The 27,500-nt window shown below is 45.5% G+C and overlaps 1 protein-coding gene across 6 annotated transcripts in view; it reads left to right on the plus strand.

Moving 5' to 3' along the window:
- Positions 1–27,500, plus strand: part of pggt1b (protein geranylgeranyltransferase type I, beta subunit) — a 57,965-nt gene that overhangs the window by 12,115 nt on the left and 18,350 nt on the right. The window contains exons 6-13 of one of the 6 annotated variants that reach the window (XR_013800377.1): positions 3,120–3,354; positions 3,866–4,270; positions 4,499–4,594; positions 4,827–4,945; positions 13,236–13,314; positions 13,375–13,690; positions 14,380–14,441; positions 14,601–14,786. Coding sequence is in view for 2 of the 6 variants with exons in the window: in XM_079636618.1 (XP_079492744.1) it covers positions 13,575–13,690; positions 26,605–26,723; positions 27,497–27,500 (239 nt within the window). In the remaining 4 variants the exon portion in view is untranslated. Of the gene's footprint in view, positions 1–3,119; positions 3,355–3,865; positions 4,271–4,498; positions 4,595–4,826; positions 4,946–13,235; positions 13,691–14,379; positions 14,442–14,600; positions 14,787–26,604; positions 26,724–27,479 lie in introns of those variants that run through there. The other 5 variants (XR_013800374.1, XR_013800375.1, XR_013800376.1 and 2 more) reach the window with 5 other exon arrangements.

Genomic DNA, 27,500 nt, shown 5'->3' on the forward strand with positions numbered 1-27,500 from the left:
GGTGCACGAGATACACGACCCCCTTACTCGACACACACAGGTGCACGAGATACACGACCCCCTTACTCGACACGCACAGGTGCACGAGATACACAACCCCCTTACTCGACACACACAGGTGCACGAGATACACAACCCCCTTACTCGACACACACAGGTGCACGAGATACACAATCCCCTTACTCGACACACACAGGTGCACGAGATACACAACCCCCTTACTCGACACACACAGGTGCACGAGATACACAACCCCCTTACTCGACACACACAGGTGCACGAGATACACAACCCCCTTACTCGACACACACAGGTGCACGAGATACACAACCCCCTTACTCGACACACACAGGTGCACGAGATACACAACCCCCTTACTCGACACACACAGGTGCACGAGATACACAATCCCCTTACTCGACACACACAGGTGCACGAGATACACAACCCCCTTACTCGACACACACAGGTGCACGAGATACCCAACCCCCTTACTCGACACACACAGGTGCACGAGATACACAACCCCCTTACTCGACACACACAGGTGCACGAGATACACAACCCCCTTACTCGACACACACAGGTGCACGAGATACACAATCCCCTTACTCGACACACACAGGTGCACGAGATACACAACCCCCTTACTCGACACACACAGGTGCACGAGATACACAACCCCCTTACTCGACACGCACAGGTGCACGAGATACACAACCCCCTTACTCGACACACACAGGTGCACGAGATACACAACCCCCTTACTCGACACACACAGGTGCACGAGATACACAACCCCCTTACTCGACACGCACAGGTGCACGAGATACACGACCCCCTTACTCGACACACACAGGTGCACGAGATACCCTTACCCCCTTACTCGACACACACAGGTGCACGAGATACACAACCCCCTTACTCGACACACACAGGTGCACGAGATACCCTTACCCCCTTACTCGACACACACAGGTGCACGAGATACACAACCCCCTTACTCGACACACACAGGTGCACGAGATACACAACCCCCTTACTCGACACGCACAGGTGCACGAGATACAAAATCCCCTTACTCGACACACACAGGTGCACGAGATACACAACCCCCTTACTCGACACACACAGGTGCACGAGATACACAACCCCCTTACTCGACACACACAGGTGCACGAGATACACAACCCCCTTACTCGACACACACAGGTGCACGAGATACACTACCCCCTTACTCGACACACACAGGTGCACGAGATACACAACCCCCTTACTCGACACACACAGGTGCACGAGATACACAATCCCCTTACTCGACACACACAGGTGCACGAGATACACAACCCCCTTACTCGACACACACAGGTGCACGAGATACACGACCCCCTTACTCGACACACACAGGTGCACGAGATACACAACCCCCTTACTCGACACACACAGGTGCACGAGATACACAACCCCCTTACTCGACACACACAGGTGCACGAGATACACAACCCCCTTACTCGACACACACAGGTGCACGAGATACACGACCCCCTTACTCGACACGCACAGGTGCACGAGATACACAACCCCCTTACTCGACACACACAGGTGCACGAGATACACAACCCCCTTACTCGACACACACAGGTGCACGAGATACACAATCCCCTTACTCGACACACACAGGTGCACGAGATACACAACCCCCTTACTCGACACACACAGGTGCACGAGATACACAACCCCCTTACTCGACACACACAGGTGCACGAGATACACAACCCCCTTACTCGACACACACAGGTGCACGAGATACACAACCCCCTTACTCGACACACACAGGTGCACGAGATACACAACCCCCTTACTCGACACACACAGGTGCACGAGATACACAATCCCCTTACTCGACACACACAGGTGCACGAGATACACAACCCCCTTACTCGACACACACAGGTGCACGAGATACCCAACCCCCTTACTCGACACACACAGGTGCACGAGATACACAACCCCCTTACTCGACACACACAGGTGCACGAGATACACAACCCCCTTACTCGACACACACAGGTGCACGAGATACACAATCCCCTTACTCGACACACACAGGTGCACGAGATACACAACCCCCTTACTCGACACACACAGGTGCACGAGATACACAACCCCCTTACTCGACACGCACAGGTGCACGAGATACACAACCCCCTTACTCGACACACACAGGTGCACGAGATACACAACCCCCTTACTCGACACACACAGGTGCACGAGATACACAACCCCCTTACTCGACACACACAGGTGCACGAGATACACAACCCCCTTACTCGACACACACAGGTGCACGAGATACACAACCCCCTTACTCGACACACACAGGTGCACGAGATACACAACCCCCTTACTCGACACACACAGGTGCACGAGATACACAACCCCCTTACTCGACACACACAGGTGCACGAGATACCCTTACCCCCTTACTCGACACACACAGGTGCACGAGATACACAACCCCCTTACTCGACACACACAGGTGCACGAGATACACAACCCCCTTACTCGACACACACAGGTGCACGAGATACACAACCCCCTTACTCGACACACACAGGTGCACGAGATACACGACCCCCTTACTCGACACACACAGGTGCACGAGATACACAACCCCCTTACTCGACACACACAGGTGCACGAGATACACAACCCCCTTACCTTGATCGCCGTGGAGAAATCTCAGATTTGACGTATGGTCACCGCTACTACTCAGCTTTCTCCACAGAGCAAGAGCCTGTTAGCTTAGCTTAAAAAAAGATTGTTTGTACATTCTGTGAGTGAGATCTACGGGCGGGTTGAGAACATGCGGCACTCGCTCCTCCACTGGCTGGAGTCTCGAGCCTCTGGCCAGGAAATATTCCGATGACGCAAAATGACGTTTTTTGCGTCATAGGAAGATTTTTTTCTAGACAAAAAATACATAAATCTCTCGTCTCGGGGACATGAGGTAATGGGAGCATGTTGAAAAGACTACAGGTTTTCTACCGATACAAAGCTTAATACTAATCAGTGAAGTATCCCTTTAAGTAAACGTCCCTGTCCCCCTGTGCGGTCAGGAGTGTGCCGGTGGAGCTGGCGGCGCTGGACTCGTTCCTCCAGCGCACCGGGTCACGGGGCGGCTGGGACGAGCTGGACCACCGGAGCTTCCTCAGCGTGTGGACGAAGCACAGCGGGAAACACTCCTTCACACGGGAAGCAAGGCTTTATTTGCCCGGGAAGAGCGAGGAAGACCTGAAGCAGCACGAGCTGTGGTTCCTGGAGCTGCGGCGCCTGCAGGAGAAGAAGAGAGAGGTGACCTCTGACCTCTAGGGGCCCTATCACCCACACAGCAACACAGTGTCGGCCCAGATCCGGGCGAGAGAAGCGTTCAGTTTTTCCCTTGCTAATTCCTCCATGTAAACAGCGAATTGGTTTATTTCACATTACGCCTAAAACACACCCATTACTCATTAAGAGAATAGACAAAACACACCCATTACTGTGTTTGACAAAACGCAGTAAAATTGATAAAATATGAAAGATGACGCCGCCCACTAGGGGGAGGAGCCAGCTAACATGATTTAAAGTACCGTTTCCATGTTAACGCGTTCCATGTTTGTCCAATTTCAAAACGGTTTCTAGTGTTTAAGCTTTCTAATGATCATATTCAATTCAATTCACATTTATTTGTGTAGCGCTTTTCACAATACACATCATTTCAAAGCAGCTTTACAGAAAATGTGAGTCCACATACGATTTAGAGTGATCCGTTATCAGAGGTGACTAAGTTGTGTAGCGTTAACCTCGTGCGTTGGTCCTCCAGGCCGTCCAGAGATGGAGGGAAGCGAAGCAGAGAGAGCGAGACCAGCAGAGAGATCAGCAGGACCGAGCCGGAGCGGAGCCGGAGCTGGAGCCGGAGCAGGAGCGACTGAAGCAGGAGCAGAGACGCAGGGAGGCGTCCGAGAGACTGGAGAACTGGAGGAGCCGGAGAACACAGGAGCGAGAGCAGGAGCAGGAGCAGCGGCTGAGGAACCAGATCCTGCAGAGAAGAAGAGCTAAAGAAGAGCAGCGGCGCCAGCTGGAGGTGAAGCTGCGGGTCGAGGCTCTCGTTCTCCAGAAGAAGGAGGAGGAGGACCAGCGTCTGATGGAGGAGGAGGAGAAGAGGAGAGCGGAGAGAGAGGAGAGACAGCGCGGGGCGAACGAGGCCATCAGACGCTTCCAGGACAGAGTGAGTCTGTGTGATCATCATCCTGAGATCTGTGTGATCATCATCCTGAGATCTGTGTGATCATCATCCTGAGATCTGTGTGATCATCATCCTGAGATCTGTGTGATCATCATCCTGAGATCTGTGTGATCATCATCCTGAGATCTGTGTGATCATCATCCTGAGATCTGTGTGATCATCCCTTACAGCGGATCCTGAGACACCATTACATGTTCTTTCTCTCCTCAGGATTCAGTTCGTCTGGAGGAAAAGCTCCAGGAGAAACAGAGTAAAGAGCAGGAGCGCTGGGAGCGGCAGAGGACGCTGGAGAAGCTCAAGGAGAAGGTTTGATGAGTCAATCTCAATCTTACAAGCACAGTTTCAAAGCCTTGTTTCAAAGCCGCTTCACAGTGATAAACGGGAAAATAACAGAATCAATGATGCAAACTTTATCAAATATGAGTCCTTATTCAGATCAACGAGTTTTGTTCTCGTCTGATAGTGTCAGTGCAGTCAGATCAATAACACTACTGGATATGAGGAGTCTTTTAAAACAAAATAACTTCATGTGTGTCAGGTTGAGGTGAGCCGCGATCCCTCCAGACTGTGGAGGCGCACTGAAGTCTGGGAGCAGCACATGAGGAACATCGGCCCGTCGGGATCAGGAGCCGCTCCACTGCTGCACACCTGTCACAGGTACAGGAATCATGATGAGCTTGTTAGGGTATCACTGCTGCACACCTGTCACAGGTACAGGAGATCATGATGAGCTTGTTAGGGTATCACTGCTGCACACCTGTCACAGGTACAGGAGATCATGATGAGCTAGTTAGGGTATCACTGCTGCACACGTGTCACACCTGTTCCTCCGGGTCTCTCCTGTTCCTCCGGGTCTCTCCTGTTCCTCCGGATCTCTCCTGTTCCTCCGGGTCTCTCCTGTTCCCCCGGATCTCTCCTGTTCCTCCGGGTCTCTCCTGTTCCTCCTTGTCTCTCCTGTTCCTCCGGGTCTCTCCTGTTCCTCCGATCTCTCCTGTTCCTCCGGGTCTCTCCTGTTCCTCCGGGTCTCTCCTGTTCCTCCGATCTCTCCTGTTCCTCCGGGTCTCTCCTGTTCCCCCGGATCTCTCCTGTTCCTCCGATCTCTCCTGTTCCTCCGGGTCTCTCCTGTTCCTCCGGGTCTCTCCTGTTCCTCCGGATCTCTCCTGTTCCTCCGGGTCTCTCCTGTTCCCCCGGATCTCTCCTGTTCCTCCGGGTCTCTCCTGTTCCTCCTTGTCTCTCCTGTTCCTCCGGGTCTCTCCTGTTCCTCCGGGTCTCTCCTGTTCCTCCGATCTCTCCTGTTCCTCCGGGTCTCTCCTGTTCCTCCGATCTCTCCTGTTCCTCCGGGTCTCTCCTGTTCCTCCTTGTCTCTCCTGTTCCTCCGGGTCTCTCCTGTTCCTCCGGGTCTCTCCTGTTCCTCCGGATCTCTCCTGTTCCTCCGGGTCTCTCCTGTTCCTCCGGATCTCTCCTGTTCCTCCGATCTCTCCTGTTCCTCCGATCTCTCCTGTTCCTCCGGATCTCTCCTGTTCCTCCGGGTCTCTCCTGTTCCTCCGGGTCTCTCCTGTTCCTCCGGGTCTCTCCTGTTCCTCCGGGTCTCTCCTGTTCCTCCGGGTCTCTCCTGTTCCTCCGGATCTCTCCTGTTCCTCCGGGTCTCTCCTGTTCCTCCTTGTCTCTCCCGTTCCTCCGGGTCTCTCCTGTTCCTCCGGGTCTCTCCTGTTCCTCCGGGTCGTTCCTCCGGGTCTCTCCTGTTCCTCTGGGTCTCTCCTGTTCCTCCGGGTCTCTCCTGTTCCTCCGGATCTCTCCTGTTCCTCCGGGTCTCTCCTGTTCCTCCGGATCTCTCCTGTTCCTCCGATCTCTCCTGTTCCTCCGATCTCTCCTGTTCCTCCGGATCTCTCCTGTTCCTCCGGGTCTCTCCTGTTCCTCCGGGTCTCTCCTGTTCCTCCGGGTCTCTCCTGTTCCTCCGGGTCTCTCCTGTTCCTCCGGGTCTCTCCTGTTCCTCCGGATCTCTCCTGTTCCTCCGGGTCTCTCCTGTTCCTCCTTGTCTCTCCCGTTCCTCCGGGTCTCTCCCGTTCCTCCGGGTCTCTCCTGTTCCTCCGGGTCGTTCCTCCGGGTCTCTCCTGTTCCTCCGGGTCTCTCCTGTTCCTCCGGGTCTCTCCTGTTCCTCCGGGTCGTTCCTCCGGGTCTCTCCTGTTCCTCCGGGTCGTTCCTCCGGGTCTCTCCTGTTCCTCCGGGTCGTTCCTCCGGGTCTCTCCTGTTCCTCCGGGTCTCTCCTGTTCCTCCTTGTCTCTCCTGTTCCTCCTTGTCTCTCCTGCTCCTCCGGGTCTCTCCTGTTCCTCCGGGTCTCTCCTGTTCCTCCGGGTCTCTCCTGTTCCTCCGGGTCTCTCCTGTTCCTCCGGGTCTCTCCTGTTCCTCCGGGTCTCTCCTGTTCCTCCTTGTCTCTCCTGTTCCTCCGGGTCTCTCCTGTTCCTCCGGGTCTCTCCTGTTCCTCCGGGTCTCTCCTGTTCCTCCGGGTCTCTCCTGTTCCTCCGGGTCTCTCCTGTTCCTCCTTGTCTCTCCTGTTCCTCCGGATCTCTCCTGTTCCTCCTTGTCTCTCCTGTTCCTCCGGGTCTCTCCTGTTCCTCCGGGTCGTTCCTCCGGGTCTCTCCTGTTCCTCCGGGTCGTTCCTCCGGGTCTCTCCTGTTCCTCCGGGTCGTTCCTCCGGGTCTCTCCTGTTCCTCCGGGTCGTTCCTCCGGGTCTCTCCTGTTCCTCCGGGTCTCTCCTGTTCCTCCGGGTCTCTCCTGTTCCTCCTGGTCTCTCCTGTTCCTCCTTGTCTCTCCTGTTCCTCCTTGTCTCTCCTGTTCCTCCTTGTCTCTCCTGTTCCTCCTTGTCTCTCCTGTTCCTCCGGGTCTCTCCTGTTCCTCCGGGTCGTTCCTCCGGGTCGTTCCTCCGGGTCGTTCCTCCGGGTCGTTCCTCCGGGTCGTTCCTCCGGGTCGTTCCTGTTCCTCCGGGTCTCTCCTGTTCCTCCGGGTCTCTCCTGTTCCTCTGGGTCTCTCCTGTTCCTCTGGGTCTCTCCTGTTCCTCCTGTGTTCTCCATGTTGTTTCTCTGTTCGGACACGAAGAGCTGCACATCTGTCCTGTGTTCTCCATGTTGTTTCTCTGTTCGGACACGAAGAGCTGCACATCTGTCCTGTGTTCTCCATGTTGTTTCTCTGTTCGGACACGAAGAGCTGCACATCTGTCCTGTGTTCTCCATGTTGTTTCTCTGTTCGGACACGAAGAGCTGCACATCTGTCCTGTGTTCTCCGTGTTGTTTCTCTGTTCGGACACGAAGAGCTGCACATCTGTCCTGTGTTCTCCGTGTTGTTTCTCTGTTCGGACACGAAGAGCTGCACATCTGTCCTGTGTTCTCCGTGTTGTTTCTCTGTTCGGACACGAAGAGCTGCACATCTGTCCTGTGTTCTCCATGTTGTTTCTCTGTTCGGACACGAAGAGCTGCACATCTGTCCTGTGTTCTCCATGTTGTTTCTCTGTTCGGACACGAAGAGCTGCACATCTGTCCTGTGTTCTCCATGTTGTTTCTCTGTTCGGACACGAAGAGCTGCACATCTGTCCTGTGTTCTCCATGTTGTTTCTCTGTTCGGACACGAAGAGCTGCACATCTGTCCTGCGTTCTCCATGTTGTTTCTCTGTTCGGACACGAAGAGCTGCACATCTGTCCTGTGTTCTCCATGTTGTTTCTCTGTTCGGACACGAAGAGCTGCACATCTGTCCTGTGTTCTCCATGTTGTTTCTCTGTTCGGACACGAAGAGCTGCACACCTGTCCTGTGTTCTCCATGTTGTTTCTCTGTTCGGACACGAAGAGCTGCACATCTGTCCTGTGTTCTCCATGTTGTTTCTCTGTTCAGACACGAAGAGCTGCACACCTGTCCTGTGTTCTCCGTGTTGTTTCTCTGTTCGGACACGAAGAGCTGCACATCTGTCCTGTGTTCTCCATGTTGTTTCTCTGTTCGGACACGAAGAGCTGCACACCTGTCCTGTGTTCTCCATGTTGTTTCTCTGTTCGGACACGAAGAGCTGCACACCTGTCCTGTGTTCTCCATGTTGTTTCTCTGTTCGGACACGAAGAGCTGCACATCTGTCCTGTGTTCTCCATGTTGTTTCTCTGTTCGGACACGAAGAGCTGCACATCTGTCCTGTGTTCTCCATGTTGTTTCTCTGTTCGGACACGAAGAGCTGCACATCTGTCCTGTGTTCTCCATGTTGTTTCTCTGTTCGGACACGAAGAGCTGCACATCTGTCCTGTGTTCTCCATGTTGTTTCTCTGTTCGGACACGAAGAGCTGCACATCTGTCCTGTGTTCTCCATGTTGTTTCTCTGTTCGGACACGAAGAGCTGCACATCTGTCCTGTGTTCTCCATGTTGTTTCTCTGTTCAGACACGAAGAGCTGCACATCTGTCCTGTGTTCTCCATGTTGTTTCTCTGTTCGGACACGAAGAGCTGCACATCTGTCCTGTGTTCTCCATGTTGTTTCTCTGTTCGGACACGAAGAGCTGCACATCTGTCCTGTGTTCTCCATGTTGTTTCTCTGTTCGGACACGAAGAGCTGCACATCTGTCCTGTGTTCTCCATGTTGTTTCTCTGTTCGGACACGAAGAGCTGCACATCTGTCCTGTGTTCTCCATGTTGTTTCTCTGTTCGGACACGAAGAGCTGCACATCTGTCCTGTGTTCTCCATGTTGTTTCTCTGTTCGGACACGAAGAGCTGCACATCTGTCCTGTGTTCTCCATGTTGTTTCTCTGTTCGGACACGAAGAGCTGCACATCTGTCCTGTGTTCTCCATGTTGTTTCTCTGTTCGGACACGAAGAGCTGCACACCTGTCCTGTGTTCTCCATGTTGTTTCTCTGTTCGGACACGAAGAGCTGCACACCTGTCCTGTGTTCTCCATGTTGTTTCTCTGTTCGGACACGAAGAGCTGCACACCTGTCCTGTGTTCTCCATGTTGTTTCTCTGTTCGGACACGAAGAGCTGCACACCTGTCCTGTGTTCTCCATGTTGTTTCTCTGTTCGGACACGAAGAGCTGCACATCTGTCCTGTGTTCTCCATGTTGTTTCTCTGTTCGGACACGAAGAGCTGCACATCTGTCCTGTGTTCTCCATGTTGTTTCTCTGTTCGGACACGAAGAGCTGCACATCTGTCCTGTGTTCTCCATGTTGTTTCTCTGTTCGGACACGAAGAGCTGCACATCTGTCCTGTGTTCTCCATGTTGTTTCTCTGTTCGGACACGAAGAGCTGCACATCTGTCCTGTGTTCTCCATGTTGTTTCTCTGTTCGGACACGAAGAGCTGCACATCTGTCCTGTGTTCTCCATGTTGTTTCTCTGTTCGGACACGAAGAGCTGCACATCTGTCCTGTGTTCTCCATGTTGTTTCTCTGTTCGGACACGAAGAGCTGCACATCTGTCCTGTGTTCTCCATGTTGTTTCTCTGTTCGGACACGAAGAGCTGCACATCTGTCCTGTGTTCTCCGTGTTGTTTCTCTGTTCGGACACGAAGAGCTGCACATCTGTCCTGTGTTCTCCGTGTTGTTTCTCTGTTCGGACACGAAGAGCTGCACATCTGTCCTGTGTTCTCCATGTTGTTTCTCTGTTCGGACACGAAGAGCTGCACATCTGTCCTGTGTTCTCCATGTTGTTTCTCTGTTCGGACACGAAGAGCTGCACATCTGTCCTGTGTTCTCCATGTTGTTTCTCTGTTCGGACACGAAGAGCTGCACATCTGTCCTGTGTTCTCCATGTTGTTTCTCTGTTCGGACACGAAGAGCTGCACATCTGTCCTGCGTTCTCCATGTTGTTTCTCTGTTCGGACACGAAGAGCTGCACATCTGTCCTGTGTTCTCCATGTTGTTTCTCTGTTCGGACACGAAGAGCTGCACATCTGTCCTGTGTTCTCCATGTTGTTTCTCTGTTCGGACACGAAGAGCTGCACATCTGTCCTGTGTTCTCCATGTTGTTTCTCTGTTCGGACACGAAGAGCTGCACATCTGTCCTGTGTTCTCCATGTTGTTTCTCTGTTCGGACACGAAGAGCTGCACATCTGTCCTGTGTTCTCCATGTTGTTTCTCTGTTCGGACACGAAGAGCTGCACATCTGTCCTGTGTTCTCCATGTTGTTTCTCTGTTCGGACACGAAGAGCTGCACATCTGTCCTGTGTTCTCCATGTTGTTTCTCTGTTCGGACACGAAGAGCTGCACATCTGTCCTGTGTTCTCCATGTTGTTTCTCTGTTCGGACACGAAGAGCTGCACATCTGTCCTGTGTTCTCCATGTTGTTTCTCTGTTCGGACACGAAGAGCTGCACATCTGTCCTGCGTTCTCCATGTTGTTTCTCTGTTCGGACACGAAGAGCTGCACATCTGTCCTGTGTTCTCCATGTTGTTTCTCTGTTCGGACACGAAGAGCTGCACATCTGTCCTGTGTTCTCCATGTTGTTTCTCTGTTCGGACACGAAGAGCTGCACACCTGTCCTGTGTTCTCCATGTTGTTTCTCTGTTCGGACACGAAGAGCTGCACATCTGTCCTGTGTTCTCCATGTTGTTTCTCTGTTCAGACACGAAGAGCTGCACATCTGTCCTGTGTTCTCCATGTTGTTTCTCTGTTCGGACACGAAGAGCTGCACATCTGTCCTGTGTTCTCCATGTTGTTTCTCTGTTCGGACACGAAGAGCTGCACATCTGTCCTGTGTTCTCCATGTTGTTTCTCTGTTCGGACACGAAGAGCTGCACATCTGTCCTGTGTTCTCCATGTTGTTTCTCTGTTCGGACACGAAGAGCTGCACATCTGTCCTGTGTTCTCCATGTTGTTTCTCTGTTCGGACACGAAGAGCTGCACATCTGTCCTGTGTTCTCCATGTTGTTTCTCTGTTCGGACACGAAGAGCTGCACATCTGTCCTGTGTTCTCCATGTTGTTTCTCTGTTCGGACACGAAGAGCTGCACATCTGTCCTGTGTTCTCCATGTTGTTTCTCTGTTCGGACACGAAGAGCTGCACATCTGTCCTGCGTTCTCCATGTTGTTTCTCTGTTCGGACACGAAGAGCTGCACATCTGTCCTGCGTTCTCCACGTTGTTTCTCTGTTCGGACACGAAGAGCTGCACATCTGTCCTGCGTTCTCCATGTTGTTTCTCTGTTCGGACACGAAGAGCTGCACACCTGTCCTGCGTTCTCCATGTTGTTTCTCTGTTCGGACACGAAGAGCTGCACATCTGTCCTGCGTTCTCCATGTTGTTTCTCTGTTCGGACACGAAGAGCTGCACATCTGTCCTGCGTTCTCCATGTTGTTTCTCTGTTCGGACACGAAGAGCTGCACATCTGTCCTGTGTTCTCCATGTTGTTTCTCTGTTCGGACACGAAGAGCTGCACATCTGTCCTGTGTTCTCCATGTTGTTTCTCTGTTCGGACACGAAGAGCTGCACACCTGTCCTGTGTTCTCCATGTTGTTTCTCTGTTCGGACACGAAGAGCTGCACACCTGTCCTGTGTTCTCCATGTTGTTTCTCTGTTCGGACACGAAGAGCTGCACACCTGTCCTGTGTTCTCCATGTTGTTTCTCTGTTCGGACACGAAGAGCTGCACACCTGTCCTGTGTTCTCCATGTTGTTTCTCTGTTCGGACACGAAGAGCTGCACATCTGTCCTGTGTTCTCCATGTTGTTTCTCTGTTCGGACACGAAGAGCTGCACATCTGTCCTGTGTTCTCCATGTTGTTTCTCTGTTCGGACACGAAGAGCTGCACATCTGTCCTGTGTTCTCCATGTTGTTTCTCTGTTCGGACACGAAGAGCTGCACATCTGTCCTGTGTTCTCCATGTTGTTTCTCTGTTCAGACACGAAGAGCTGCACATCTGTCCTGTGTTCTCCATGTTGTTTCTCTGTTCGGACACGAAGAGCTGCACATCTGTCCTGTGTTCTCCATGTTGTTTCTCTGTTCGGACACGAAGAGCTGCACATCTGTCCTGTGTTCTCCATGTTGTTTCTCTGTTCGGACACGAAGAGCTGCACATCTGTCCTGTGTTCTCCATGTTGTTTCTCTGTTCGGACACGAAGAGCTGCACATCTGTCCTGTGTTCTCCGTGTTGTTTCTCTGTTCGGACACGAAGAGCTGCACATCTGTCCTGTGTTCTCCATGTTGTTTCTCTGTTCGGACACGAAGAGCTGCACATCTGTCCTGTGTTCTCCATGTTGTTTCTCTGTTCGGACACGAAGAGCTGCACATCTGTCCTGTGTTCTCCATGTTGTTTCTCTGTTCGGACACGAAGAGCTGCACATCTGTCCTGTGTTCTCCATGTTGTTTCTCTGTTCGGACACGAAGAGCTGCACATCTGTCCTGCGTTCTCCATGTTGTTTCTCTGTTCGGACACGAAGAGCTGCACATCTGTCCTGTGTTCTCCATGTTGTTTCTCTGTTCGGACACGAAGAGCTGCACATCTGTCCTGTGTTCTCCATGTTGTTTCTCTGTTCAGACACGAAGAGCTGCACATCTGTCCTGTGTTCTCCATGTTGTTTCTCAGTTCGGACGGGTCTGCTGAGCTCCACACAGGGATTTATGTGGATTTATGTGGAGCGGGTTCATGATGTGCGATTATGGCAGTGCAGCGGTTCAGCTTATAAACACGAGCTTCGCACTGATGTATCTGGTCCTCGGCTTTCCTTCGACCTTTTATAATTCCTGTTGATAATATTGACTTATATGGTCTTTTATGATAACTAATAATGGCTTCTAATTAAATGATTGCTGAACGCAGACGTTTGTCCCTCATTCATAATAACAGCCAGAGACAGAACCCAGACACGGCGATTCGTGATTAACTGACAATATAGCAAACTCTTTATCTGTACACACACTGTTTATAACGTGAGTGTGTCCTGTTCCTCTGGTGATCCTGAGCTAATGTGTGTGTGTGTGTGTTTCCACTCAGGGCTGTTCCAGCATGGAGACAGGACTCGTGAAGGAGGCTCTGCACTTCACACACACTCCACTTCACACACTCCACTTCACACACACTGCACTTCACACACTCCACTTCACACACACTGCACTTCACACACACTGCACTTCACACACTCCACTTCACACACACTGCACTTCACTTCCTGAACTCAAATGTTGCGTGTTTAGCGGAAGTTTTTCTTCGGGATAATGGAGGTTTGCAGAGTTCATGTGATCAGCAGCAGAGACTCTTATTTTGGCGCGAGTTTGAGCACCGGAAGCGGAAGCGGCTCGCCGACAGGAGTGTTTCCCTGATGCTGCTGTGGTGATGATGATGATGGCGGAGTTTGATCAGGTAGATTTCCTGCGCGAGCGGCACGTGCGGTTCTTCCAGCGCTGCCTGCACGTGTTGCCCGAGAGATACGCGCCGTACGAGACCAGCAGGTACACACACACACACACACACACACACACACACACACACACACACTGCTCTTGCTGTGACGAGACTGCACCCGTTTGTGTTTCTCCTGCGGTGGGTTGTAAACTGTTGCAGCGACTGTCGCAATGAGTGCAAATATAAAGTGTTTACAATCAGAGCATCGTGTCCTCCATTTCATTTCCATCGATCGATATAGTTGATCAGTTTAGATGTATAGATTGTGGTGTGCCGCCATGTTTATACAGTCATTAAACTCCGAAATCACACAATAAACACTAGATGTCATGACGTGGGATTCACTGTCCTTAAAGAGGAAGGCAATAATATCATAAAACCATTATCATAATGATAAACGACGCTGAATCCAGCTTCTTATTCGCAGCTTCTTATTGACGCAATCCGTTCCACCTTAAATGACGCGAACTTCCGCGTTTGCTGGCTTCTTATTGACGCTCAACTTAGGGACCGTGCGGTTTTTCTCTTTTTCGCGTTTTTTAACGGAATTGTGTTACTTTTGTGTCTATTTTCAGAATAAAAGAATAATATTTGTTTTAAATGCAAATAACACTGATATATCAGCGAAAAATGACTGTAAAAATATAAAGGCACATAATTAGGCTACAGTATTCTTTAATAATTGTACATGTCAATTTAGGGACCATGTGTTTTTTCTCTTATTTACACCTTTTAGGGACCCTGTTTATATTGTTGGCCTATCTATTTTCAGAAAAGAATAATACACTATTTTGAAAGGTAAATAACAAATAATAATAACATAGAATGACTGTAAAAATTATGAGCCTGAGGCCTATACATCAATCTTTAATTATTGCAAATAACATAATTTGAATGTATTTAAAAATAAATGTATTGAATACTTTTTATTTATTTATTTTTATTATTATTACAAAGGAAAATGTCACAAAGTAACCAGAGATTATGCTCCAGCTTGGATCCAGCCCCTTATGAAGACTTCACAGACACATCCAGAACATCAAATATGGATGATTATAAATAAATTATCATTTTATCATTGCTTTAAACTGCACATTAATGTTGCTTAAAATGCATGCGTTTGTAAATACTAATTTGTTCTATCTCATAAAATCCTACTGTGGTTTTGTAACAGAAATCTGCATTTTCTGTAAAGCTGCTTTGAAATATGTATTGTGAAAAATGTTATACAAATGAATGCATGTATGAATTAAATTGAATTGACTTGAAAGAGCCATTGCATTGTTACTGTACATTTTAAAGTTATGGACCCAATCTGACAATACAGAAGAGTTATCACATTGTTGGCCCACTTGGGGGTGTTTCACTGATGCTTTATCCTGCATCTGTGCTTGAATATAATCATGCACAATTTCAAGCTTTAAACTTGGCACTTTACACAGTGCACATTGAGCCGCCTAATGTATTTTCTGCCCATTTCGCGGCGCTGTTTCTCAGCTGCCTCAGAGGGTGCGTTAAATTGGACATGATCCCATTATAGTAGAGCTACTACTCTAACGAAACCCACATTTAAAGCAGTTTTTACTGTGGAATTATTTTTTTATGAAGCTTTAAACTTGGCACTTTACACAATGTGCAATAATCCGCCTAATGTATTTTCTGCCCATTTCGCGGCAGTTTCTCGGCAACCTCAGAGGGTGCGTTAAATTGGACACTGTCCCATTACAGTAGAGCTACCACTGTAACGAAAAACAAATTTTAAGCAGTTTTTACTGTGGAATTATTTTTTTTATGAAGCTTTAAACTTGGCACTTTACACAGTGTACAATAATCCGCCTATTGCATTTTCTGCACAATTCGCGGCGCTGTTTCTCGGCAACCCCATAGGGTGCGTTAAATTGGACATTATCCCATTATAGTAGTCCTACTATAACGAAATCCAAATTTTAAGCAGTTTTTACTGTGGAATTATTTTTTTTATGAAGCTTTAAACTTGGCACTTTAAACACAGTGCACAATGAGCCGCCTAATGCGCAGAGAAATTGGCAAAAAATACATTAGGCGGATTATTGTTCATTGTGTAAAGTGGCAAGTTTAAAGCTTCATAAAAAAATAATTCCACAGTAAAAACTGCTTAAAATTTGCATATCGTTAGAGTAGTAGCTCTACTATAATGGGACTGTGTCCAATTTAACGCACCCTCTGAGGCGGCTGAGAAACAGCGCCGCGACATGGGCAGAAAATACATTAGGCTCATTGTACATTGTGTAAAGTGCCAAGTTTAAAGCTTCATAAAAAAATAATTCCACAGTAAAAACTGCTTAAAATTTGGATTTCGTTAGAGTAGTAGCTCTACTATAATGGGATAATGTCCAATTTAACGCACCCTATGAGGCGGCTGAGAAACAGCGCCACGAATTGTGCAGAAAATGCAATAGGCGGATTATTGTACATTGTGTAAAGTGCCAAGTTTAAAAATTCATACAAAAATAATTCTACAGTAAAAACTGCTGCAAATTTGGATTTCGTTAGAGTAGTAGCTCTTCTGTAATGGGATCATGTCCAATTTAACGCACCCTCTGAGGCGGCGGAGAAACAGCGCCGCGACATGGGCAGAAAATACATTAGGCGGATTATTGTACATTGTGTAAAGTGCCAAGTTTAAAGCTTCATAAAAAAATAATTCCACAGTAAAAACTGCTTAAAATTTGCATATCGTTATAGTAGTAGCTCCACTATAATGGGACAGTGTCCAATTTAACGCACCCTCTGAGGCAGCTGAGAAACAGCACCGCGAATTGTGCAGAAAATGCAATAGGCGGATTATTTTACATTGTGAAATGTGTCAAGTTAAAAAATTCATACAAAAATAATTCTACAGTAAAAACTGCTGAAAATGTGGATTTCGTTAGAGTAGTAGGACTACTATAATGGGATCTTGTCCAATTTAACGCACCCTATGAGGCGGCGGAGAAACAGCGCCGCGAAATGGTTAGAAAATACATTAGGTGGATTATTGTACATTTTGTAAAGTGCCAAGTTTAAAGCTTCATAAAAAAATAATTCCACAGTAAAAACTGCTTAAAATTTGGATTTCGTTAGAGTAGTAGCTCTTCTATAATGGGATCATGTCCAATTTAACGCACCCTCTGAGGCGGCTGAGAAACAGCGCCGCGAATTGTGCAGAAAATGCAATAGGCAGATTATTGTACATTGTGAAAAGTGGCAAGTTTAAAGCTTCATGAAAAAATAATTCCACAGTAAAAACTGCTTAAAATTTGGATTTCGTTAGAGTAGTAGCTCTACTATAATGGGATCTTGTCCAATTTAACGCACCCTCTGAGGCAGCTGAGAAACAGCGCCGCGAAATGGTTAGAAAATACATTAGGCGGATTATTGTACATTGTGTAAAGTGCCAAGTTTAAAGCTTCATAAAAAAAAATTCCACAGTAAAAACTGCTTACAATTTGGATTTCGTTAGAGTAGTAGCTCTTCTATAATGGGATCATGTCCAATTTAACGCACCCTCTGAGGCGGCTGAGAAACAGCGCCGCGAATTGTGCAGAAAATGCAATAGGCAGATTATTGTACATTGTGAAAAGTGGCAAGTTTAAAGCTTCATGAAAAAATAATTCCACAGTAAAAACTGCTTAAAATTTGGATTTCGTTAGAGTAGTAGCTCTACTATAATGGGATCTTGTCCAATTTAACGCACCCTCTGAGGCAGCTGAGAAACAGCGCCGCGAAATGGTTAGAAAATACATTAGGCGGATTATTGTACATTGTGTAAAGTGCCAAGTTTAAAGCTTCATAAAAAAAAATTCCACAGTAAAAACTGCTTACAATTTGGATTTCGTTAGAGTAGTAGCTCTACTATAATGGGATCATGTCCAATTTAACGCACCCTCTGAGGCGGCGGAGAAACAGCGCCGCGAAATGGGCAGAAAATACATTAGGCGGATAATTGTACATCGTACATTTCATGGGTCCATAATTTCAAAATTCTACAGTATAAATATCTGAAATTGTGCATACACTCTAAAAAATGCTGGGTTGTTTTAACCCACATTTTTAACCCAACATTTGGGTTTGTCCATATTTTACCCAAAATTGGGTTGAAACAACCCAGCATTTTTTAGAGTGTATATTCAAGCACAGATGCAGGATAAAGCATCAGTGAAACACCCCCAAGTGGGCCAACAATGTGATAACTCTTCTGTATTGTCAGATTGGGTCCATAACTTTAAAATGTACAGTAACAATGCAATGGCTCTTTCAAGTCAATTCAATTTAATTCATACATGCATTCATTTGTATAACATTTTTCACAATACATATTTCAAAGCAGCTTTACAGAAAATGCAGATTTCTGTTACAAAACCACAGTAGGATTTTATGAGATAGAACAAATTAGTATTTACAAACGCATGCATTTTAAGCAACATTAATGTGCAGTTTAAAGCAATGATAAAATGATAATTTATTTATAATCATCCATGTGTGATGTTCTGGATGTGTCTGTGAAGTCTTCATAAGGGGCTGGATCCAAGCTGGAGCATAATCTCTGGTTACTTTGTGACATTTTCCTTTGTAATAATAATAAAAATAAATAAATAAAAAGTATTCAATACATTTATTTTTAAATACATTCAAATTATGTTATTTGCAATAATTAAAGATTGATGTATAGGCCTCATTATAATTTTTACAGTCATTTTATGTTATTATTATTTGTTATTTACCTTTCAAAATAGTGTATTATTCTTTTCTGAAAATAGATAGGCCAACAATATAAACAGGGTCCCTAAAAGGTGTAAATAAGAGAAAAAACACATGGTCCCTAAATTGACATGTACAATTATTAAAGAATACTGTAGCCTAATTATGTGCCTTTATATTTTTACAGTCATTTTTCGCTGATATATCAGTGTTATTTGCATTTAAAACAAATATTATTCTTTTATTCTGAAAATAGACACAAAAGTAACACAATTCCGTTAAAAAACGCGAAAAAGAGAAAAACCGCACGGTCCCTAAGTTGAGCGTCAATAAGAAGCCAGCAAACGCGGAAGTTCGCGTCATTTAAGGTGGAACGGATTGCGTCAATAAGAAGCTGGATTCAGCGTCGGTAATGATAATAATACGGTGATAATGATCAATTTCAAATAAAAAGTGCTGGTTCTCATTCCATGTGGATAAAACATGATTGTGTATTAATGTGTAGCAGTCAGGTGGAACAACTAGAGCTCTATGGTCGTTACGCCATTGATCTACGGTAAAATGGCGGAAGGTAACAGCAGGTTGGCAGCTGCATCAACTGCTGCTCCTGGCGGTATATGGCCTCGAGCTAAACCCTTGATCTATGAGACTGTTGATGGGAAAACTATCGTAGAGGATGAGTTTCTCAACTTCCTCGCGGTTAAAATAAAGACGTTGAGTCAGGACGAATTAGTCCTTCTAGCGGCAAACAACTTCGGATCTGAGTGGATAGAGGCTTCAAAGAAGGTGCTGTTTGAACTGTGTCCCAACACGAAGCAACGTAACGTGACTTTTAAAGGTAACCAGAAGGATGTAAACAACATCAAAAGTTGCCTTAAAGTGTTAAACGAGTGCGGAGAAGATATCCCACGGTTTGTTTCCCATTACCTGGATGAGTTGCCGCCTGTGACGTTTAACAACATGGATGTTTCCAATTTACTATGCAAGATGGAGCGTCTGCACAGCGAGATGTGTGCGCTGAGGCACTCGGTAAAACTCCAGGCGGACATCAGTGAGGATCTGCGGTCCGTCACCTCCATTATCGATCGAAGAGTTGAAAAAATGGAGTGTCATCTGGTACCGTGTGTTGCCAAGAAGCGTAACCAGGGCATGTCGAGTGAAGTTGGAATTTCCAGCGGCAGTGTTGGTCCATTGGCTGGGGTTTCTTCTGTGGATTTCTCTGGCGGGGAGCTGGCAGGGGATGTAAGCACCCCTGGGTCCCCGGATCTCGGATATTCCACGACCGATGTCCAGGCTCCAGAAGTACATACGGAGGCAACTGGGGTAAGCAGCGCTGGGATGAGTGCGGAGGCTTCCACTGCGAATGGAGGCTTTATTGACAATACTGCTCCTTTAAATTCACCTCAATGGAGCCTTGTAGTGAAGCAAGCCCGAAAAAAGAGGGGTGAGAGCCAGACTGCCCCGGTAAAGCAGCGCACTGTTAAACCTGCGCGCTGGAGGCCAAAGCCTGTCATTGGCACTAGTGCGCAAAGTAATATTAAAGTGGTACGAACGAAACAGGTTAGTGTCTTTGCTACAAAATTCTCACCAGACCTACATGCAGAGGCGCTGTGTACATATCTTAAGGAAAAACTCAGCCGGGATGTTCAGTGTGAACGTATTGTGACTGTGAATACCAGATACAGTTCTTTTAAAGTGACTGTCGAGTGTGAGGATATTGCAATGGTGTATAACCCAGAGCTTTGGCCTGAGGGCTCTGTTGTGCGGCGTTATTATGAGCCACGCTCAGTGAAAGTTAAAGGGTCTAGCAGTACCATCTCGACACCGGTTGTAGAGGGGTCCGTTGGAGATGAAGCGACGTCGCTATCTTAAATGTCAACATGCGTGTTGCATCTTTTAACTGTCGGGGGCTGCGTGTTGGCAATACTGCTGGTGATCGGGCTCGTCGCATGTGTGTGTATAACCTGCTACAAAAATGTGACATTGTATGTCTGCAAGAAACTTTTTTATCTAAGCAGGATCTAGGAAAATTGAACTCTTTTAATGACAGTTTCCATGGAGCTGGGGAATCTACAGTGGATCTTACTATGGGTATTGTGAGAGGACGGATATCAGGGGGTGTGGCTATCCTATGGCACAAGAAGCTGGACTCAGTGATAAATGTCATCAGGACTGGAGCTGACTGGTGTATTGCGGTACAATTAAAGTTTAAAAATAGAGAACTTACTATTCTCAATGTATATTTACCTTGTGAGAGTTCGCTGAATGAAGAGTTATATTTGAATAGGCTTGCTTATATAAATTCCTTTATCCATGAGAATCACTACACAAGTGTTTGTGTTGTAGGGGATATGAACGCAGACCTTACAGACAGCCAGTCTCTGTTTGCTAGACATTTGCTACAATTTTGTGAGGATAATAACCTCTTATTGTCCAGCAAACTGCTTCTCCCAGCAGATAGCTATTCTTATATAAGTGAAGCTTGGCATACAACGTCATGGCTTGACCACTGTATCACCACTGCTGATGCCCATGCAATTCTGCAATATATAGAAATTCTCTATGGGACATCCATGTCAGATCATGTGCCGTTTGCTATGAAGCTTGATGTGGAAAGTCTTTCTGAGTTGACTCAGGGGGTGAATGATGGCTGCAAGACTAAATTGGATTGGGCCAAATTCACAAAAGATGATCTCTTGACATACTGTATGAAAACTGAGGATCTTCTGAGTAATATTTGTATACCCAAAAATGCTATTATGTGTACGGATGTGAATTGTATTGATGTCTCCCACCGGGTAACCCTCTCTGCTATGTATGACAGCATTGTGGGTGCAATATATGAGGCTAGTAGATCATGTCCAGCACCACCAGTAAAACCAATTAACATTAAGCCAGGTTGGAACAGGCATGTTGAGGTGCATCATGCAGAAGCTAGGGAAGCATTTAAGGCATGGGTGCAGGCAGGCAGACCTAGAGATGGTCCGATCCTTGAGTATAAAAAGCTTACCAGCACTAGACTTAAATATGCCATCCGTTACATAGGTAAACATGAACAGGCTATGAGAGCAAACTCAATGGCTGAGAAACTTAGGGGTAAGGATGTCAATGGCTTTTGGAAGGGGGTGAGAGCTCTGAACAGGGCCAACATTCTGCTTCCATGTGCCATTGAGGGGGTGTCGGGAGCTGATAATATTGTTGAGCTGTGGAGGCAACACTATTTTGCATTATTTAATTGTGTTAAAAGTGACCCCTACAGAGTGACAAATATTGTTAACAGTAGCTCAGAGATAATAACCTTCAGTGAAGTTTGCCAGGCAGTGGCACATCTGTCTGATAGGAAAGCGAGTGGGTTAGACCACATTACAGCAGAGCACCTTAAGTTTGCTAGCCCTAAGGTGGCAGTATTGCTTGCCATTTGCTTTTCGGGATTCATGATCCATGGTCTGCTGCCTGAATCTATGTTGTATGTTACTCTTGTGCCTGTCATTAAGGATAAGGCTGGTAAGGTTGGGAGTTTAGACAATTATAGACCAATAGCCATTGCCAGTGTGATATCCAAAGTACTGGAAAGGATTTTGCTGGATCGTCTAGGTCCTTTTATTGGTACCACTGATAATCAATTTGGCTTCAAAGCTAAGTCTGGTACTGATGTGTGTATCTATGCTTTGAAGGAGGCAGCTCATGGGTACATAAGGCAGAATTCATCTATGATAATTGGGTTTGTTGATGCTTCGAAGGCCTTTGACAGAATCAATCATTGTAAGTTATTTGAAAAACTGAGCCAAAGGGGGGCCCCCTGACAGCATTATAAGAATCCTGGCTTACTGGTATGCTAACCAGAGTTTGCAGGTTAAATGGGGTAATACAGTATCTGCCTCCTTTGGGGTAAGTAATGGGGTACGTCAGGGGGGGCTACTCTCGCCAGCTCTTTTCAACTTTTACATGGATGAGCTATCCAGCCAGTTATCAAAATGTAAAACAGGTTGTATGATTGGTAACACCTTGGTTAATCATTGTATGTATGCTGATGATTTGGCTATTTTCTCTCCCAGCAGTGCTGGTTTTCAGCAGTTACTGAATATCTGCTCTGAATATGGGATGAAATATGATGTGTTGTATAATGCCAAAAAGAGTGCTGTATTGATTTGTAGGACAAAAGAGGACAAAGATCTTTGTTTTCCAGATTTTTATTTGTCAGGGCAAGTGATGAGTGTCTGTAATAAAATTAAATATCTGGGTCATTTCATTACAGATCAGTTATCTGATGATGAGGATATTTACAGGCAGCGTCGCATATTATATGCTCAAGCTAACATGTTGGTAAGAAGATTCCACATGTGTACGGATGACGTCAAAATTAGCCTGTTTAAAGCATATTGCACTCCTTTGTATACTGCTCCATTGTGGATTAAGTTTAAAAAGGCAAGTATGCAGAAGCTCATGGTTGCTTATAATGACTGTATGAGGATTCTGCTTAACAAACCCAGGGGCTCCAGTGCTAGTGACTTGTTTTGTAAGGTAGGGGTCAGCACCTTTCAGGCATTATTGAGGAGACTCGTTTACAAATTCATTTGTCGCCTGAACGACTCCCGGAACAGCATTATTATGGTACTGGTAAATCCTAGGTTTAGTGCCATACGATATCAATCATCATTATGGAAGCACTGGTATAAGTGTCTATATAGAAATACTGTATTGTAGTCTCTTCTGGTTTTTTATTTTGTATTTTAAATGTTTGTTGTATGTCATGTCTGTGCCATCTAGAATGGACCTTGAGTCTGGAATAAAAGTTGATGATGATGATGATGATGAATCATTTTTAAATGGAGCCGCTTTTGTGGTTCACCCGAGAATGTCTGGCTGACCTAACCCCGTTAATCTTGTGCATTATTATACTTGTGCATTATTATACTTGTGCATTATTATACTTGTGCATTATTATACTTGTGCATTATTATACTTGTGCATTATTATACTTGTGCATTATTATACTTGTGCATTATTATACTTGTGCATTAATATACTTGTGCATTATTATACTTGTGCATTAATATACTTGTGCATTATTATACTTGTGCATTATTATACTTGTGCATTAATATACTTGTGCATTATTATACTTGTGCATTATTATACTTGTGCATTATTATACTTGTGCATTAATATACTTGTGCATTAATATACTTGTGCATTATTATACTTGTGCATTATTATACTTGTGCATTATTATACTTGTGCATTATTATACTTGTGCATTATTATACTTGTGCATTATTATACTTGTGCATTATTATACTTGTGCATTAATATACTTGTGCATTATTATACTTGTGCATTATTATACTTGTGCATTATTATACTTGTGCATTAATATACTTGTGCATTAATATACTTGTGCATTATTATACTTGTGCATTATTATACTTGTGCATTATTATACTTGTGCATTATTATACTTGTGCATTATTATACTTGTGCATTAATATACTTGTGCATTATTATACTTGTGCATTATTATACTTGTGCATTATTATACTTGTGCATTAATATACTTGTGCATTAATATACTTGTGCATTATTATACTTGTGCATTATTATACTTGTGCATTAATATACTTGTGCATTATTATACTTGTGCATTATTATACTTGTGCATTATTATACTTGTGCATTAATATACTTGTGCATTAATATACTTGTGCATTATTATACTTGTGCATTATTATACTTGTGCATTATTATACTTGTGCATTATTATACTTGTGCATTATTATACTTGTGCATTATTATACTTGTGCATTAATATACTTGTGCATTAATATACTTGTGCATTATTATACTTGTGCATTATTATACTTGTGCATTATTATACTTGTGCATTATTATACTTGTGCATTATTATACTTGTGCATTATTATACTTGTGCATTATTATACTTGTGCATTATTATACTTGTGCATTATTATACTTGTGCATTAATATACTTGTGCATTATTATACTTGTGCATTAATATACTTGTGCATTATTATACTTGTGCATTATTATACTTGTGCATTAATATACTTGTGCATTATTATACTTGTGCATTATTATACTTGTGCATTATTATACTTGTGCATTAATATACTTGTGCATTATTATACTTGTGCATTAATATACTTGTGCATTAATATACTTGTGCATTATTATACTTGTGCATTATTATACTTGTGCATTATTATACTTGTGCATTATTATACTTGTGCATTAATATACTTGTGCATTATTATACTTGTGCATTATTATACTTGTGCATTATTATACTTGTGCATTAATATACTTGTGCATTAATATACTTGTGCATTATTATACTTGTGCATTATTATACTTGTGCATTAATATACTTGTGCATTATTATACTTGTGCATTAATATACTTGTGCATTAATATACTTGTGCATTAATATACTTGTGCATTATTATACTTGTGCATTAATATACTTGTGCATTATTATACTTGTGCATTATTATACTTGTGCATTAATATACTTGTGCATTATTATACTTGTGCATTAATATACTTGTGCATTATTATACTTGTGCATTAATATATGATTATTGTTCTAGCGGCTGAAGAATCATCGACATGTTCATTTACTGTAAACGCGTGTGTGTGTGTGTGTGTGTGTGTTTACAGTGTGTGTTTACTGTGTGTGTGTTTATTGTGTGTATGTGTGTGTTTACAGTGTGTGTGTGTTTACAGTGTGTGTTTACTGTGTGTGTGTGTGTGTGTTTACAGTGTGTGTGTGTGTGTGTGTGAGTTTACAGTGTGTGTGTGTGTGTTTACTGTGTGTGTGTGTGTGTTTACTGTGTGTGTGTGAGTGTGTTTACAGTGTGTGTGTGTGTGTGTTTACAGTGTGTGTGTGTTTACAGTGTGTGTGTTTACAGTGTGTGTGTTTACAGTGTGTGTGTGTGTTTACAGTGTGTGTGTGTGTGTGTGTGTTTACAGTGTGTGTGTGTGTGTTTACAGTGTGTGTGTGTGTTTACAGTGTGTGTTTACTGTGTGTGTGTGTGCGTGTTTACGGTGTGTGTGTGTTTACGGTGTGTGTTTACGGTGTGTGTGTTTATAGTGTGTGTGTTTACAGTGTGTGTTTATAGTGTGTGTTTACGGTGTGTGTGTGTTTACGGAGTGTGTGTTTACGGTGTGTGTGTTTATAGTGTGTGTTTACAGTGTGTGTGTGTTTACGGTGTGTGTGTGTGTTTACAGTGTGTGTTTACGGTGTGTGTGTACAGTGTGTGCTTACGGTGTGTGTGCGTGTTTACGGTGTGTGTTTACGGTGTGTGTGTGTACAGTGTGTGTTAACGGTGTGTGTGTGTACAGTGTGTGTTTACGGTGTGTGTGTGTACAGTGTGTGTTTACGTTGTGTGTGTGCGTGTTTACGGTGTGTGTGTACGGTGTGTGTGTGTACAGTGTGTGTTTACGGTGTGTGTTTACGGTGTGTGTGTGTGTACAGTGTGTGTTTACGGTGTGTGTGTGTGTGCGTGTTTACGGTGTGTGTGTACGGTGTGTGTGTGTACAGTGTGTGTTTACGGTGTGTGTGTCTGTGTGTGTGTGTACAGTGTGTGTTTACGGTGTGTGTGTGTGTGCGTGTTTACGGTGTGTGTGTACGGTGTGTGTGTGTACAGTGTGTGTTTACGGTGTGTGTGTGTGCGTGTTTACAGTGTGTGTTTACGGTGTGTGTGTACAGTGTGTGTTTACGGTGCGTGTGTGTGCGTGTTTACGGTGTGTGTTTACGGTGTGTGTGTACAGTGTGTGTTTACGGTGCGTGTGTGTGCGTGTTTACGGTGTGTGTGTGTACAGTGTGTGTTTACGGTGTGTGTGTTTATAGTGTGTGTTTACGGTGTGTGTGTGTGTGTGTTTACGGTGTGTGTGTGTGTGTACAGTGTGTGTTTACGGTGTGTGTGTGTTTACGGTGTGTGTGTGTGTGTACAGTGTGTGTTTACGGTGTGTGTTTACGGTGTGTGTGTGTGTTTATGGTGTGTGTGTGTTTACGGTGTGTGTGTGTGTGTACAGTGTGTGTTTACGGTGTGTGTTTACGGTGTGTGTGTTCATAGTGTGTGTTTACAGTGTGTGTGTGTGTGTTTACGGTGTGTGTGTGTGTGTTTACGGTGTGTGTGTGTGTTTATGGTGTGTGTGTGTGTTTACGGTGTGTGTGTGTGTGTACAGTGTGTGTTTACGGTGTGTGTGTTTCCGCTGCAGGTTGACTATAGTCTTCTTCGCTCTGTCGGGTCTCGATGTTCTCGATGCCTTGGATGTCGTGGATAAACCCGGCCTGATCGAGTGGATCTATTCTCTCCAGGTTCTTCCCACTGATGACAGTAAGATATAAACACACACACACACACACACACATACACTGTCTCTCTGTCGAACACACACACACTCATACACTGTCTCTCTGTCGAACACACACACACACACACACACACATACACTGTCTCTCTGTCGAACACACACACACACATACACTGTCTCTCTGTCGAACACACACACACACACACACACACATACACTGTCTCTCTGTCGAACACACACACACACATACACTGTCTCTCTGTCGAACACACACACACACACACACACACATACACTGTCTCTCTGTCGAACACACACACACTGTCTCTCTCTCGAACACACACACACACTGTCTCTCTCTCGAACACACACACACACACACTGTCTCTCGAACACACACACACACACACTGTCTCTCTCTCTCGAACACACACACACACGCACACACACACACATACTGTCTCTCTGTCGAACACACACACACACATACACTGTCTCTCTGTCGAACACACACACACACACACACACATACACTGTCTCTCTGTCGAACACACACACACGCATACACTGTCTCTCTGTCGAACACACACACACACACACACACACACTGTCTCTCTCTCGAACACACACACACACACACACACACACACACTGTCTCTCTCTCGAACACACACACACACACACACACACACTGTCTCTCTCTCGACCGCTGTATTAGAGGCACGTCCCCTTTCCGCTTTAGCACTGTGTCAGTGAGTTGTGTGTATTTGTGTCGTCAGATGTGTTTTCTCTCCAGAGTC

This window comes from Phoxinus phoxinus (genome assembly GCF_949152265.1).
Source record: "Phoxinus phoxinus genome assembly, chromosome: 15".
Classification (NCBI taxonomy): Eukaryota; Metazoa; Chordata; class Actinopteri; order Cypriniformes; family Leuciscidae; genus Phoxinus; species Phoxinus phoxinus.